The sequence below is a fragment of the Opisthorchis viverrini genome (genome assembly GCF_000715545.1).
Source record: "Opisthorchis viverrini unplaced genomic scaffold opera_v5_55, whole genome shotgun sequence".
Lineage (NCBI taxonomy): Eukaryota > Metazoa > Platyhelminthes > Trematoda > Opisthorchiida > Opisthorchiidae > Opisthorchis > Opisthorchis viverrini.
The window spans coordinates 1,910,064-1,926,763 of record NW_008751709.1 but is presented as its reverse complement, the minus strand read 5'-3'; the positions used below and the strand labels follow the sequence as shown (position 1 = coordinate 1,926,763).

Below are 16,700 nucleotides of genomic sequence, written 5' to 3'. Positions count from 1 at the left end.
ACATTGAATAGTTTCTCCCACTGGAAACGAAACAATGCCTCCTGCCTCATACTTCCCCTATTTTCAATCTACTCTGAAAACTGAGCCCTCTATTCTCAAAATATCTTATGGGTTCTCCAGACAGGTGGAGCATAATGAAACGTCCTAGGCCGTAGATCCTTCTGTTCATACAAATGACGGTATATGTACAAGCTGCACATTAATCCGTCACATAAGTGGGTGTTTCTCGATCAGCCTAGACTAGATTAGGCTAAGCCTGGCGCACAATTTAACTCAGGATGCTATCCCAGTTCTATTCGATGGAATACACCACTTTTAACATAGGGAGGTGTAAACCTTTACTGTGAGGAAATGCCCATTAATAGCCACTATATCGGAAAGTGAATTCGTGCTTCGTACGGGAGTTTGGAAAGGAAACAGATAATGGTTGCCTGTAAAGTATGTTACTAAATGACATGGAACTGGTATATCTAATTCATGGATATGCCAGAACATCGAATATTGGTACATGTGCACGAACGAAAAAGCGCTAATCATACACACACAGAAGCTTACAGGGATATACGAAAAAGTCTAATAATCTGTCGCGAAAAGTGCACGATTTGGCTGTCATCAGACACACTTCTCACGTAACGTATCCGGTAACAAAATCCCTTATTGTGCTTTAAAATTGTCTTGTCAAAGGGGGGTGTGGTAATGTAGCCGTACTCTTTTTCGATAGACAGCAGTGCCTAGAAACAAATAGTTGATGGAAAGGTAATCCCACCCTAAATGGATCTTAACTCCGCCTTCGTTCGGAGAAGCAGAATTCAAGGAAGTTAATCAGTATGGCCCATTTTACCCTCTTGGTTTTTAGTGAAAATTTGTCTGGGTAGCTGAATAAATTTCTGTCAGCTGAGAAAAGTTGGATGGAGTTAATTGAACCAATTCAATGAGTTTCCGCTATAAGGCTCACTATTCTTCCACTGCGTTAACACTAGATTTGATCATCTAACATGTTGATAAAATACCCTGGTTTAGGCACCGCTTGTTATAAGCTGATCAGATTTACATATATCTTGGAGTAATAATTTTTCTCCCCTTAAAAACAAGATCCACTTTTTATCTTGCGGAAACGTTTGTCTCTCATATACCCAAAAGGTAAATGAACGTTTTTCCGTGGGAACAAAACTCCTTGTCGATCTGGTCTCAGTATTTCTCGACGTTGTTTTATGTCTGTCACCCAAACAGAAAGTGTATTAAAGATCAGAATGAAGTGGGCACTGAACCTCAAAGGGCTCATGGAGGTGGAAACCAAAGCGCTTCAAAATAAATCTCTGACCTTACTTATCTGCTGTACCAGCGGGAATAGTTCGGGTAGGTCGTCCCAACAGAAAAACGTGTAGAAGTCATATTTTATGGTAAGCTTTAGCCACTTCCAACTTTCAGCAATGTAGACCATTTTGCAATCCCGATAACGCCATAAAGCACTTAAGACTCCCTGTCTTGCAGTTACATTATTTGGATTTATTGTGGCCGCTTGATCGTTTCAATAAACCTGACAAGATTGATACCGATCAGCGATATGCTAGTAAACTTTATTGGGTGACATTCACGAAGGTGAATTTCCTTCTTCATTCTGTAGTAATTCGTCAAGCGCAATGATGTTGGCAACCGTAGAAATAACATAAAAGTATCACAAACCATTTCACAAAGGTGAATAGCAGAGCGATTTTTGAGGACCCATGAAGTGGATTGAACCCGGTCTAGGCCAACCTAACTCCCATTTGCGGCATACTATTGACAACAATATCCTGCGGCGATTTCAACCGCATATACGGCTAATGGTTGGAAGACTGAATTGCTTGACGAACGAGTCTTGTGTAAGCTGTAGACTAGGTAAAAAATCTCACCAAGCAATAAAGTAAAATGATGAATATTTGTATTGCCCTGTGTGCCCCTGTGGGCCTTGGGTTTCAACCCGCTAGGCTCTTAATGTTCCAGTAATATCAATTTAATTCAAAGCCCCACAGTTAAGTGTTATCACTCATGACCAGTGAATGACAGTGAGGCATGTAGGAGCAACCATAACGAACTTCTCTCCAGAGACCAGAAGTCTGTATAAAGGTGCGTAGGCGATATGCACATTTTACTGCTCACACCAAGATTGGTGTCATGCGTGATGGACATTCTCTCAAGATAGTTACTACCTTCTAGCAATGAAACTAATTCCAACTACTTTTTGAGGTCTCTGTGGGTGATCATTCAAATATGTGTATTTCTGTCACGAACTGTCATTTCTTGGTTGTGTGTGTTGGTCAGACGGTCCAGTTTTACATCTGTTCAGCACACACGACAACGTATAAGTAAGGCTGTGATTTCCGGAGAACTTCTCTGGGCTATTATTAGGTCTCGTGTGCAGCCCAGCCTATTGTCATTACGATAACTCTCCTACAATAGCACAGTTTCATTTTTCACTCTTCGTTTCCAGCAAGCATCGTCTAAACTGTAAGGGCAGTTAGACAATTTGCCCAGCCCTAGATATCGAGTAGCCTGTCTTGTTCAATTATCGGCTTATCAGAAGAGTGATCACTTCCCAATCGCCTGATAAAATTTTAAAGTACTTAGTCACATTATTTCTAATCAGGAGGTGTTTGATTTCTAGACGAAAATATTTCGAATTTCTTCTGAACTGTACGGTGATGACAAGACCACATATGAGCCAGAAACATCATGCTGGTGGGATAGCTTCTTAAGGAAGTGCTTTAGAAGTCAAGAAGACACCCTATCTCACTCCACAGCCTAACGAAGGTCACCAGAAATAGTGTGGCATTGGAGCTTGTTTTTGTTACATTACTACCATCTTTACAAAACAGAAAGGACAGCATCATATCCGCCCTACCGCTCAACGTCAGCTTCACGGCGCTTTTTTGCACCAATCTAAGAACAAACAGCCCAAAATACTCAGGAGCAAGTGATTTTACTTAGTTATTGTGTACCGTTCAGAGGAGACATTCCTTAGTAAAAAAAACGCCCAGTTGTGAGTATACCGTGCCCGCATTTTTAGAGTGAACTCCCTTTGGGAAAATATAACTTCTTGCCCGATCTTCGATGTGTTCCATAGAGACAGCAGCAACTGTAAGTCTAAATTATCCCACCTAATCCCACTCAATCATGTAACATACTGTCTGGTTTAAGAGGAATTTTCTCGCTTTCAGTTTGTCGTTTTCGTGATATGTTGTCATAAAAGCATGGATAAATCCACTAGTCAAGTGCATTTACCAACATGCATCCGCGTATTGTGCGCTTTGATACACGGAAGAATCGATTTTGTGAGGTATTGCTCCATCAAGTTTGCTTGATATTGTGGTGGAATTCGTTTGCAATAACCATATGGCGCGAATCAAGTTGACATTCAACGTGATGTTTGATCTCCCGTGGCTTCTGTGACGCTGGAATCAGTTGGTTTAACCGTTTTTTGCTTGTGAACTAGCATACATTGATGCTTGTCCCCGGTTTCAACCGGTTAGGTGGCTTCATCTAATGATGAACATGCGACTATTCTATCGTAATATAGAGTAGTTCTCAGTGAAGTATGTAGTGCTATTTTGTCACGGTCTTCAAAATTAAAAGGGCGGGAAATGCTACGATGACTATGCGATTTCGATTTCTCGGCTTCTATTGAACATCAAAGATGAAAGTGTGGAACATGTTGCTTCCAGTGCAAAATGACTCAATTTAATATCAACGTCGGTTTACAATTGGCACGCTTACAGGTTACACCACAGAAGATCCACGGCGATGGAAAAATATCCGCGTTGTGCGATATTTTCCTCGCAGGAACAAAACAACAGTTCAGTTTGTTTAGTTGGCTGTAGCAAATAAATTATTGTTACTGGGAGAATACGCAACAGCAGCAGTATGATAAAGTAAGTCGGTCGGAAGTGCCTGTGGGTGATATCATGGATGGTCCAAAAAGACTCAGAAAACGGACCGAGAAGTTAGACAGGACAATAATAATAATACTAGTAAAAATAATAATACGGGCCACATCTGACCGCAACATATACCAGGAAGCTCAAAGACTGCATGTGGGAGTCTAGCAAGTATCTTAAGGTTCTACTCTGAGTAGAAGGAAGCCTCGCTTCTGACTAGACAACAGTATCAATTCGAGAAAATTCACACCTTTTGGAATCGCAATTGGGATATGTGGACACGCCTTGCAGTCTGAATATTGAATCTAACTTGAACCCATAATAATTTTCCCGTTCATTCGCTTACTCCACTTGTTTTGCTCATGTGTACCCGCCACTCACCTTGTTGTAAGAACCCTCCTTTCCGACACTGGTATGCTGGCATGTGTGTATGTGTGTGAATGTACACGGTCGCCCTTCTTATTCATGCTTGCTTGTGCCCCGTTTGCTGAGCCTGCCCTGACGTATTCTGTCATGAGCTCCGTGTGATAGCACCGAGCTTGACCTCGGAAGGGGCGACTACAACTCATTCAACAGAGCCATTAGACTCCTCGTTGTTTGGTATGTGGTCCTTGACGCCGCACTCTGCTGGTCAGTGATAGAATTGTGCACTTGCTGACACCATGAAAGTAGAGAAATGAGGTTTGTTGCATAAATTTGCTTACCTTTGTGTCAATAGTACCGAGGACTTTGAAACATAACTCTTCCTTCTGATTTTCGGGATCGCCAGGCCTACGCGTTACTCAAAGTTCCTTATCGGGAACCTCACCACCGAGTATATTGACTTGTTATTCCTATGACAAAAAATGGAAAGAACTCGCTCTGGTTCAAGTAAAAATGTGTTTGTCCTGGCTTTAGGAACAGGGTGTTTTGGTCACACCGGAAAAATAGCAACCTTATCCTACAGCAAGGCGTACAATAATCAGCCTACATTGTTTTGCAAAGTGCGGGATCGGGGAAGTAACCTAAGAGCATGCTAACTTATTGTTCCATACTAACTTATTAAGAAGTAGTGGACTGTCCGATTACTAGACTGATTAGTAAACAGTGCAGATATAAATCTTATGGAGATATGCGCCGCATGATGACATGGGTACACAATCGGAATAGGACATTCCACATAGCAATTCTAGATGTTTGATGTAACACAAAAGCTCAGTTACTATTGGAGGTAATCAAGTGTATGCTCCAACTCTGCCTTCGAGAACGATTGATGTTTATGGTAACGGCATGGTTGGAAGTAACAAACTGAGTGTTTCACATACTTCCGTCACTTAACAACTTTCGTCCAGAATCACCATCATGTGTGCAATTTGTGAAGAATTTCTTTAGCAGTAGCATGTTTAATGTTTGGAAGTCCCATTTTGAGTGAAAAGTAGAAAAATGACTGGATGACATATCGGCCGGACCAAAAGTAGGATGCGAGTTCGTTACTTGCATCTAAGATTTTTAAAGGATCAAAGCCCATGTAAAATTACAGAAATATCGTTCAATTTACTTATTCAGTGGATTCTTCTTTTCTACGGAGAGGTTCCTTTTTTAATTATTCTAAACTGGTCCAAGGCGGATACATCTACTTGCCACACAAACTGCTCCAACACACCTTTGCACAAGCTTGTCAAAAATTTCACCACTTATGTTTATTTTACGCCTTCTGATTTCTTCAACAACTACATTCCAAATCTTTTTTCACGAAAAAACTACTCCAAGGTACCATAAATCATCTTTCCTCCGACTGAATGTGAAGGAGTTTGTAATCACCGGTCAGATTAGTTGAGATGCGGGTGCGTTTTGGGCGATGTGTTTCTGCTTAGGTTGCAACATTTAAGCCAGGGATTTCAAACCAGAACTTGCTAATGAATCACATCTGAGGAAAAGGAGTCGAATTTAGTGCGATGTCCTTCGTCAAAACAGTCACGATGAACTTTGAAGATCTACCAGCCTTGCTCGGCTCCATGCAGGCACAACTCGTGTGAACTATCCAGAGGGTCGTCACCTTTTAGGGGGTTTTGCTGTCATGGAAAGAATCGATAGCTTGATGGCAAACAACCGCAAATATCGCTGTATTTAGTTTCGGTTACTCCTGTAGAAGTACCAAATCGCCTTTGGATTAACAGCTCGGGTGTACTTTTGACTAGTGATGTGCTTTTGTAGAGCTGTGAGCATTTCGACCTAGTTTTTTAGCGCACATAGCAATTTTTCGGTGTCAGTTTCAGATTTCCGGGATTTTTCACTCTTCCATACGTTGACATTAACCTTAGATCTAATTACTTCTATCACCTAAGTGTCTATAAACACAAGTTACAGGTTATCCACCAACTTCTTGGACTTATACGAGTAGTATGGGACGATATCTGCGGCTAATCCACGACCGGTCTCATCCTGTTTAGTCCGCATCAGTTAAGCCTGATCCAAATCGATTCCAGACGCATATTGAAATTCTTAAACTGGCGATTACTTGCAGTTCCTGGCAGTTTATTACGTACTGATTTTTCTTCCGCACAATTTTCAGCACACGATGGATCTAGAGACTACATTACGTTTGTAAGCTGCTTGCAGATTTTGAGCAACAGGCAAAGGAAACCTCACTGAACATCCTTGCAGTAAAATGCAAAGGCGGCTTGTGTGCTGCAGAATATGACGAAGATTAACCAATGATTGCGTAGAGTCTCAAGTTCCAAACACTTTGTCATGCATAAAAAATCTCGGACCAAAGTTGAAAAAACGTACTGTTTAGAACACACACACATTTTCAAATCTCTAGCGAAAACTGAAAATCAAATCAGTTTTCGGTGCCTGAATCCTATGGAGCTTGTTTTCCTCACGTGATAAGTATACTGCTTGTTACAGCCTAGCTTTTATCTCCCTCGAGTTTAGCTGACTTCCTTTTCTCTATTACGGAGCGCGTTGAAATAATGGCTTATATTTGTCCAGTTTGCCACCCCGGAAAATTCTTGCACTTTACCGCCTTCCGTTTATCATCGCCTGACTTCAGTTTAGGCATTCAGTTCAAAGCATCTCCTCATATTCTTCCAGAGGAAGAGAAGAACCAGCGTCACTTTGCTCTTACTTCACTCTACACCTTTTGCTCTACTAATTTTCTGTAAACTAAACTGATGCACTTTACACTGTGTTGTGGTGATACACGAACATAAGTGTCTGCGCACCTGTGCATTACGTCATCCAGGACATAGACATAGGAAGCTCATAAAGCGACAGATGTACAGATTATTTATGGAGATTACTCTGAAATGGTTTTCTGTAGTATCTGAAACATTTCGGTACCTGAGGGTAACCGATTCAGTATATAGCTTGTCATACCAAACTCGGTCCCGTAGTGTCTGAGGAAGTGCATGACACTTATTGGCGCAGACAGAAACAAACAACACCTTATCCGAGGGCAAACAATTTAAGGTCTCCTATTTAAATCCAGCAAGTCCTCTAACTCATTTTTGGTAGCTCTGATCAAGACCCAAATTTCAGGTTAACCTCTACTGACCTTAGAGCTTAAGACAACCACAGCCACATGTTAAATCCTTCAAAATAATAATAAGGCCGGCGGATTTTTGCCCACGGTCCCGTTATTACTGGGTTTTCAAACACTGTATAAAACTACGAACGGCTAATCCAGTGAATTTCCGAATTACAGCACACCAAGAAGGAAACGAAATCCACATGTTAAATCCTTCAAAATAATAATAAGGCCAGCGGATTTTTGCCCACGGTCCCGTTATTACTGGGTTTTCAAACACTGTATAAAACTACGAACGGCTAATCCAGTGAATTTCCGAATTACAGCACACCAAGAAGGGAAACGAAATCCAACACGGAGGAGTAGCGCAGCATTAGGTGTACGACGGGGTTGTGCCTTTCCAAAAAGACCCAAGAGCTTCACTGTACTTTAAAAATAAAAAAATCTCGCGCAGAGAAACGCATTTTTCACAATGTCTAGTCTAGTCTATTTCTTCACAGGTTCGCAACCTGAGGTCGACCACTGTTGTTGCCTAGACATAAAACCCCGTTTGTTCATAGTGCGTTTCAAGTATGGTCCACTCTGTGGTTAAGCCGAAATGCTGAACTCTAGAAGGAGTTTTGCTGTCTAACAGCCTAAGAAAGTCTGATAAAAACTTACCTACTGAAAGACGTTGTCTTCAAACGTGTAAAGGATAATTAAATTCATAAGTGAATGTGAAAAAAGGTGAATGGCTTCAAGAGGGTTTAAGCTGCAACTGCGTATGACCCAAGTGCTTCTTCTTACGGATTCTTCTTTCGCAGTCTTTTTTTAATTTTGTGACAGATATCGAGTAGTGAGTGGATCACCTCTTCATATTCATTGGTTAGAAGACAAGAAGAACCTACGCCATTCAAATCTAGAACAAGCAACCTGTAACTTTTAAATTACATGACGAAATTACAGTGGACCAGATGATCCTTTTTAGCACCTTAGCAAAATACAAAATACACAATTCAAAACAACAAGGTAATAATCAGTGTGCAATGTAGCCTTTGACAACTTTCAGGTTATTCTTACTGTGGATAGCGATATGTGAATAACAGACGTGTTCTCCTGCCAACCGGATTGTCCCTTCCCCGTCTGGGTGGTCCATGCCTTGCGCGAGGATTATACATTCATCCTGGACACAGAACAAATGTCCATTGGGCATAAGTATGTTAGCATAGTACCATCTATTTTACTCTCACTCACTCCTTCCCGGTTCTATGTGACCGGATTTGCATTCTCCATTTTCCAGGCGATTATGTGTACAATTTTGTATGGTCTTAGATATGTGTCGACGACGCACTGACATGCACTGTCTTTCAGACAATCAATAAAGAGTATACTACAGCACACTTCTGAGGAACGGGCAAAAGGTAAAGCGGGGCAGACTTACTGCTTCGTCTACATTATTACTTTGCTGTGCAGATCATAATTTGCGTGACGCATACAATGAAAGAAAAAGTGCATTTGTGAAAATTTCTGTTACGTCCTTTTTCAGTAGGTGGAGCGATCGTTTTTTTGCCAGAGTTGTTACAAATCAGGTTGACGCTTGTTCAGCATTAACAGCCTAATTATTCAGGTAAACATAGCTTAGAAAATCATTGATTTATTAAAGTTGATCAAGCTGCCTGGCAGGTTAGGACTATTTTTTACCATACTGACAATGTGGTTTGTCCACTGATTGACCGTTGCTATAACGACGACTCACAGTATTATCTCAGCAACAGACGCAACAGTTGAGTGAACGTAGCTAGCGTCGCGTTCAACTATTTTGTCGTTCAATGAAACTCAGATTACGGTTTACACAACCAGCTATACACTTTCAGAAGAATAATTAGAAGGCTTTAGTTATAGGATTGCACTGGTCGCTTCTGCGGGAGATGTTTGATAAACAGGACTTTTGGTTTGCCTCATCAGAAAAACTAGCTCAGGGGAAGCATCAGCGTTTCATCTTGCTTTACGTTTTCCTCGCGCCAGTAAAGGTATCATCAGCCATGCTCTGAGATGCATTATTCTCGGGATTACTCGGAAAGTTCACGGACTATTCTGCAAGCAAGTTTGTTCTTTTCATTCTAGGGGGGTATTGTGCGTTGATCAACGTTTTAGCAAAGGTTATTCTTAGACCAGCCCGCACTTTGCCGAAATTTATTCATCAGTTAACAGAGTAAGCTGGACATTTATTTTGGGAATTACGCTAAGGTAAATATTTTCAGGTATTGTCAAGGACAATTTTAATGTTGGTCTCTGAATTTCAAATCCGGGATGTTCACTACAAAAGACACTGATCTGCACTTTGATGCACTTGGCAACTCCCACAGACAGGACTGACGAATATTATCAAATAGTAACTAAAAACCAGCTTGCACTAGCTTCAGAATAACCCCCTGTCCTTACTATCCTGCTTCAATACTGCTCATAGTGATTAGTATTCACCTGAACAGGGGGATTTGGCTAAAAGACAGATATAGAAACATGATCACTCAGACGATTCTTTGGGTTTTAGGAGAGACAACTNACATAGACCCACCAGCGATCAACAAGAAGTTGAACATACCAAGACATGTTGAACATGGTAATGCCTTGAGTGCGATCGACAATAAAAACCTTCATTAGATAAAGTGTACCAAAACCATCTAAGTCTAGTATCACAACGTAACAATTTTTCATGTCTAATAAGCACTGGTATTCAGTGTCAGTTGTGCGGCTGGTGCAATCTTTCAGTTTGCCACCATTCGATAGGGTAAGCAATCGATAAATCTTTTTTTCGGAATCGCATATACAAAGAATGACAAAAATGTATTCACTGAAAACGAAAGCTAATTATGCAAACAGCTGTACAATCCATCTAACCAGCATACTTTGTAAACTTATATACTGTAGGCTGGCGAATATTCTGTCACCTATCCAGAATTTTTTCACGTTGGTTTTTCATTTCTCCACCTTCACTCATCAGCTACAGAATGAGTTCTGCCGAACCGACATCAGAAATCAGCTTTGATGGTACAGGACCATTCAATTCACGCCTGAATTCAACTGCTACACAACCTGAGCACCAGCACAACGGGTCCTTGTACAAACATGTAACTCCTTCGACACACAGTGTCAAATCTGAAGGTGAGCCTTTCCTCATAATCTTGTGTGCATGCATGTATCTAAATGTGGGTAGACCGGCTAGAAAAACAACTGGTGGAAATAAATGAGGAGAAGAAACACGAGTTGAATGCGTACACAACAGTTTTGGACAAACATTCAATGTTCTTGAAGTATTAAAACAATCGTTCAGCTGTGGCACTCTTATAGTGCCTAACTGAGGTGAGCCTTTCCTCATAATCTTGTGTGCATGCATGTATCTAAATGTGGGTAGACCGGCTAGAAAAACAACTGGTGGAAATAAATGAGGAGAAGAAACACGAGTTGAATGCGTACACAACAGTTTTGGACAAACATCGAACGCGTCTTCTTGAACTTTCCTGGACTCCACTGATTCGTCGGGTAAATCCAAGCAAACGCTACAAAGTGGCTCCACGAATTCCGCAACAGATCTCCCCTGTTCAAAAGACGCAAAGCGAAATTCTACGAACAACACATCCTACTCGCGTGCCTATACATCAGTAGTATCACCGTTACGCCCGAAGGTTGCACGAGGGCTGTGATAATACCAGGTTGCCCAAGCCTAGACAGGGGAAGTCACGAGGCCTAGGTCGGGTTCAAACCACAGACCTTTTGGTCAGTAAATTAGCGCTCTAACCACTTGGGCCATCTCGCTCCTGTGTTCTTGATCTTTCAACTGTTAAATATTCGTATTGAAGTCTCAAAAAAAACGAATGAAATATCCTCTTCACAATTAAAGTGACTGTAGGCAGTCATGATCATCGATTAACACGTGACTTGCAGATTGATCTTAAATACGTCAGATCAGATTTTGTCTTGACAGTATCTCGGTCTGTCAACCTGGATGATCAGAGGTATCAACTATAGTGGTACTCCGTAAAAACATGAGGCTGTTAAGTATACCGGTGAAGGGAAGAAGGCCTTCGCGGCGGAGTTGTTTATTATAGAAACATCAAATGAACAGTTGCAGACTATTGAACAGCGGAGCAAAACTCTCATTTGTATCTTGTTTACAAAACTGAAAATCCGTCCTCCTTGAACGGGTCTTCCTGAACTGTCCTAGATATTCATTGACTGTTACTCAAATGCCAGCAAGTGCTACAAAGCAACTCCACAAATTTTCTAATAGGTCTCACTTTTCAAGAGACGCGAAGCGGATTTTTCGAGAAAGCATTCTACTCGCACGCCTCATTAGTAGTACTCACCGGTACGCCGGTAATAAGACAACATCGACCCCAGTTTCTGAGAATTTTTCCATCACTGAATATATACTGTTTGTTAAATGCGCTTCTGTAATAGATGAAAACGGTTGTCATCTGGTTATGGATATTTCTGTGTTGGTTAGTAACTATCACAGAAAAATCTTCAGTTCACTGTATAAGCGTAATATGACACTCGTATGGTTCATCGGGAATCTTCGGAAACCAACAAACAGGTTTGCCCATTCATCATATAGACGCAACCCTACTGTTTTTGTCAACCTTACATTCAACTTGAAATCAAACTGCTTGAAATATGACATAAATGAATTTGCACGTCAGCTTGGTTTTCGCAAAAGATTCACCTGAATCACAGGTGAATCTCTCGTTTATGGTCTTTCTCCATTAAATGGGCTCCACCGGGCAGCTTCATATGCCAGTTGGTACGACATTCGATTTTTCAGCTACCCTATGAGAAGTATGTTATGCCTGTACAATGTATTGCGACATCTCGAATACCGTATCCACTGAAACATTAGGCCGCCTGGTACTTTACATTCAGCTGAAGGATATCAGGAACCGGAAATTCAGCTGGAATTTAAGTGAGTGTCCCGTGTGAACCAAATTAGTTGGAAATTATTACACAGGCCAATCTTCAACTTACTTTAAATGTTAGAAGTTGAAGGGTATGAAAACACGTTTTCTTTATGGACCTACCGATGAACTTTAAAACGTTAAGTACTAAAAGCCTGCAACGATTTCCAAACCAAAGTAGCTTCTGTAAACTTTAAAAAAAACACCGCAAGTTGTGCTACTTAAGTTGTTTTTCAGCTCAAATGGGCTCTGAAACAAGTAATATGGATAATAAAAGCTACTATTTTTTTGGTAAAAAATCATGGTGTACGGAGAACCCTTGAGGAATGTGTAAGAAATAAGCAAGTTTGTCTTTCAATATGAAGAAACCTAGAAGGATTACCAAATGGATGACATCGATGGTTGCCGTTTAGATGGTAACCCGGATGTGTGTTGTTTTAGGAAAGAGGGGTCAAACATTTTCGCCACAACAAATTTGAGAGAAATCAAGTTTGATATGAACGAGAAAAGTGAGGTAGGGTGTGAATTCAGTTGAGTTTCTTCACTTGCGAAGCAGCTGGAACAATTACAATTACAAACCTGGGAATGTTACAGGCAGCTAGAGTAACAAAGTGTCAATAAAAAATCTTGGGCTCTCCGTTTCCAGTTAGTTCTTGTCTTAACAATATGGAACTAGACTACCCAATCAATCAACTTCTTGACTGGTCAGACCCACGTAGGTAGGCTGATTGTCTTATTCAATTGCATTCGTAGCTAAATTTACTTTGGGATTCACAGTAATGTGTCAGTTAAGTTGATGAATGTTTTGTTTAGCCCACATACGGATTTGCACAAGACAATAAGAATTGCTGATTAGATTTTGCTGAGGTCTCCATGCATGCAGGACGCAAGTGGCCGTCTCACAGTGTCGAAGTCGAATCATAAGGCAGCCTTTTTGCTGCTCCTTTGGTCAAGCAATTGTGAAGGCACCAAGTTTACTGTGATGATAACCGGCGTGTGAATATTTTGATTTCAGGCTCGGGGCTTTGGAAAGTAGAGGTTTATTCTCCGCCAGGTGGTTATAAATCAAGAACAAACGGAGAAATAGACTGGTTTGGGAGAGGGTGATAGAGTCCACCTGCCTGATGAAAAAACACGATTATCACATCACTAGGACGTGTTGACCAAATTCGATTCGACATTTGATTGAAGTTTTCTCATTTAAAGAAGGATGATTCACTACGAAATACTCGCAGCTCTAGACACAGTTGTGCCCGTCCAAGATGGCTGCCCATGGTTAACCATTTATCAAATTTCTTTTTTTGAAAACGCCGCTCTCCTCCAATATTCCAGCATCGTGTTTGTGAGGTATATTCCCTCCGTAACAATCTAAATGATAGGTTGAAACGTGGGCATTTGCATTCCACTCTTGTTAAGTCTGTGTAATGGAGAAAAACAGAGTCATGCTCTTTCCCTGCACATTTGAATCACATGGAATCATTAGATGGAGGGCGTTCATGTGAGAAGTTGAAACATTCACAATAGTAGCAGTGTAGAAGTATTTGATTCAGATGTTTACTTCTTATGTGAAACGCAATGGCTTTGTGTTTGTTGCAGTTTGGCGCGAAGAAAACTCAAAATAGTTGCTTAGGTCGGGACTGATATTCGTTGGAATGTGAGAAACAAAACATTGGAACAAATGCAGTTTATATATAAGGAAGGAAATAACACCGTTCATTATGCCAGTTATTGACTGAGTTCACCAGAAATACAATCTAGACTGTTTCAACCGACATTTGCAAAACAGTTTTCCAGATTTTGTTTTCGAGGGTAAGTTTGAAACAGTTGGCAGAAGGCATTGTCAACCGGTGTTGTTCTGCACTTCAGTTCATCTGTATGGCACATTATTCCTCCTTCGCTGGGGAGTGATTGGTTGACGTACTGCAGACTTACAATTGACCTACCATGATATATTTTAGATGTGATTCCGGTTCCAATCAACTTTTTATTTATTCTGACATCCTTGCTGCAAACAAATGGTCACAATATGACAGGTGACTGCCCACTAGTCCATTCAAGACAGGGTTTCACCTTCTGCAGAAGTTAAATTTGTTTTGTATCCACTTCTATTATTCGCTTGCGTTTTGCCCAGTCACGTTTACAACAAAATTGTAGTGCACTGCGTAAAACCGGCTGAATTCCTGGGCCAATAATTACTTTAATGGAGTAGGTTAGATTTTATACGAATCTGAACTTGACATGTGGGTTTATTTTAACCTAAACTTATGGAACTGTGAACATATTTCGGTCAAAACCAATGCAGCCTTCAGCAATCAAAAGTAACGAACAACAATGAGTAACGGACATCTTGCAATAGTAAAAACATCTGCTGGATCTGTATGGAGCAATTAAGAAAATAAGTTCTTTGGTTTCCAAAAAACTGACCTGATAGTGTTATGCCTACATGCAGGAGTGCTGACTGAATCTGACATTTAATATAAGATTGTGGCAGGCTTCTATTTGTTTTTTTCCTCGTAAAACTACAGCCGTTTGACAGAACCATATTCAAGGACAATGCATATTAGCGTTTAAATAAAACTCGTGGTACATCAGGCTTAAATTTCAGTTTGGTAGTACCCAATGAAAAGTCTACTATATTGCAGGTCAAAAGACCTCTTTCATCCACTAGACATATATGACAAAGCTGTCCGCTGTGTAACTCTTTCAGCCTTGGGGATACAGTTGATAATGAGTTACGTTTTTGAGTACAACGTGGTGGTTCTCACATCAGTCGAAATAACGTTTAAGCAACGAAAAATTACTCTTATCCATGGGTTTGATAAGGCACATTTTTGAGACCGGATTTACCAAGCAAATGAAGCAGTGAGGTTGGTTTTTCTCGCAACCAGACTACGGTTTTACTCAATAACGTCTTGAAAGAATCTTTGAAGTCATTGCACATCCAAGATCTTTAAAAAACATCTACAATATACGTTGAGCAGCAGATGAACTGTTGATAATTAACTAACGGTACAGTCACAGTTTAACGTACACACTAAGAGTTTTTGTTTTAGAGAACAAGGATCTTTCAATGTGAGTACACAAGAACAAAAAACAGGTTAGTTAGATCCAAAAAAGCGTCTCCTTTAACGTGATGGACAATTTACAGCACGCTATAAAGCCAAAGTTTCTGCGGAAAAGATACTAACGGCAATCAGCAAATGGATTCACTTAAAAGAGAGGATAATCTAAAATGAATGACGCTTCTCAAGGTTATAATATTTAAAATATGACCATGGCTAGACTGAAAATAATCTTCACTGGAAACGAAAAATTGTTGTAGAATACAATAGTGAGTCCAGTTTGGGATGTTATTCGGTATCAGGCATCAATGAGACTCTAGTTTGTTAAAAACCATATCTCTCTGCTTTGAAAGTTTTTTTATTTGTATTATAAGTTGGTCTCAGACAACAGCATTTCACCCGGCAGGTGGACCAAAGAAGTAGGTATGAGTTGGCTGGCGAAACGTCGGCCAGGGTGGAGGACAACTTAATTTTAGCTTATCTTCCAGATGACATGTGTCAGACGTACCGATTGGCCACCCAGTGATGTTAGTGGAGCGGTCCCGGTATTTCAATTTTTACTTTGTCTTTGCCCAGACGCCACGTTGTACCACCAGTCCCGGGATATTTACAGATCACGCCACACCCCATGGTAAAAGTCAATTTGTTCAGTACCCACAAATGTGCGTGGATGAATAGCGCTCTCAGAATATTTTAGCACGTGAATAGCCAAAAACCGTTGTACTGATTATACTTCCTTTGCCGAAAGCGAATTTTATTTCCGTATTTGAGGTCTCACCAAGACCCATATAGTTCACACGAAAATGAAAACAGTAACCAAATTACCGCAATTAGTAGAACTATGATACAAATAATCAGGGTTGACTGTCACGATTACTCAGCAACCGTTCTTGGAGGTTAAACAAAAGGTTTTGATGGTACTGCAGATTAATTTCCAGTAATCTGAAGGACCTTGAATGAAGCCTGTAGCTAGGTATCCTTAGTACAAGCGTTCATTTTACGTATTAAACCGCGGTGCATGTGGGACCAATGTTGAATTCAAGCACTGGTTGTATTGATCTAAGGCCTCTGATGAAAAAAAAAGTCAATCTGTTCCCTTTTACCATTGATTTCATGCCACTTTTGTGAACACAGTCAACAGCCACACAGTTGTTGTTGCGTCTGCATTTTAACAAAGTATGCTTTTAAATTAATGTGATATAATGTGCTAGTAATCAGCAGTAACATTTGGAATTTCACACGCATTAATTATATAGTCTGGACAGCAATAAAAAGCAGCAGT

At 40.5% G+C, this 16,700-nt stretch overlaps 1 protein-coding gene across 1 annotated transcript in view; it reads left to right on the top strand.

Annotated features, from left to right (window-relative positions):
• T265_03642 (hypothetical protein) overlaps nucleotides 1-16,700 on the top strand; it is a gene marked incomplete at both ends in the record, with an annotated part of 101,792 nt that overhangs the window by 15,837 nt on the left and 69,255 nt on the right. The window contains one exon of the mRNA XM_009168177.1: nucleotides 10,406-10,566. Coding sequence (XP_009166441.1) covers nucleotides 10,406-10,566 — 161 coding nt within the window. The remainder of the gene's footprint in view (nucleotides 1-10,405; nucleotides 10,567-16,700) is intronic.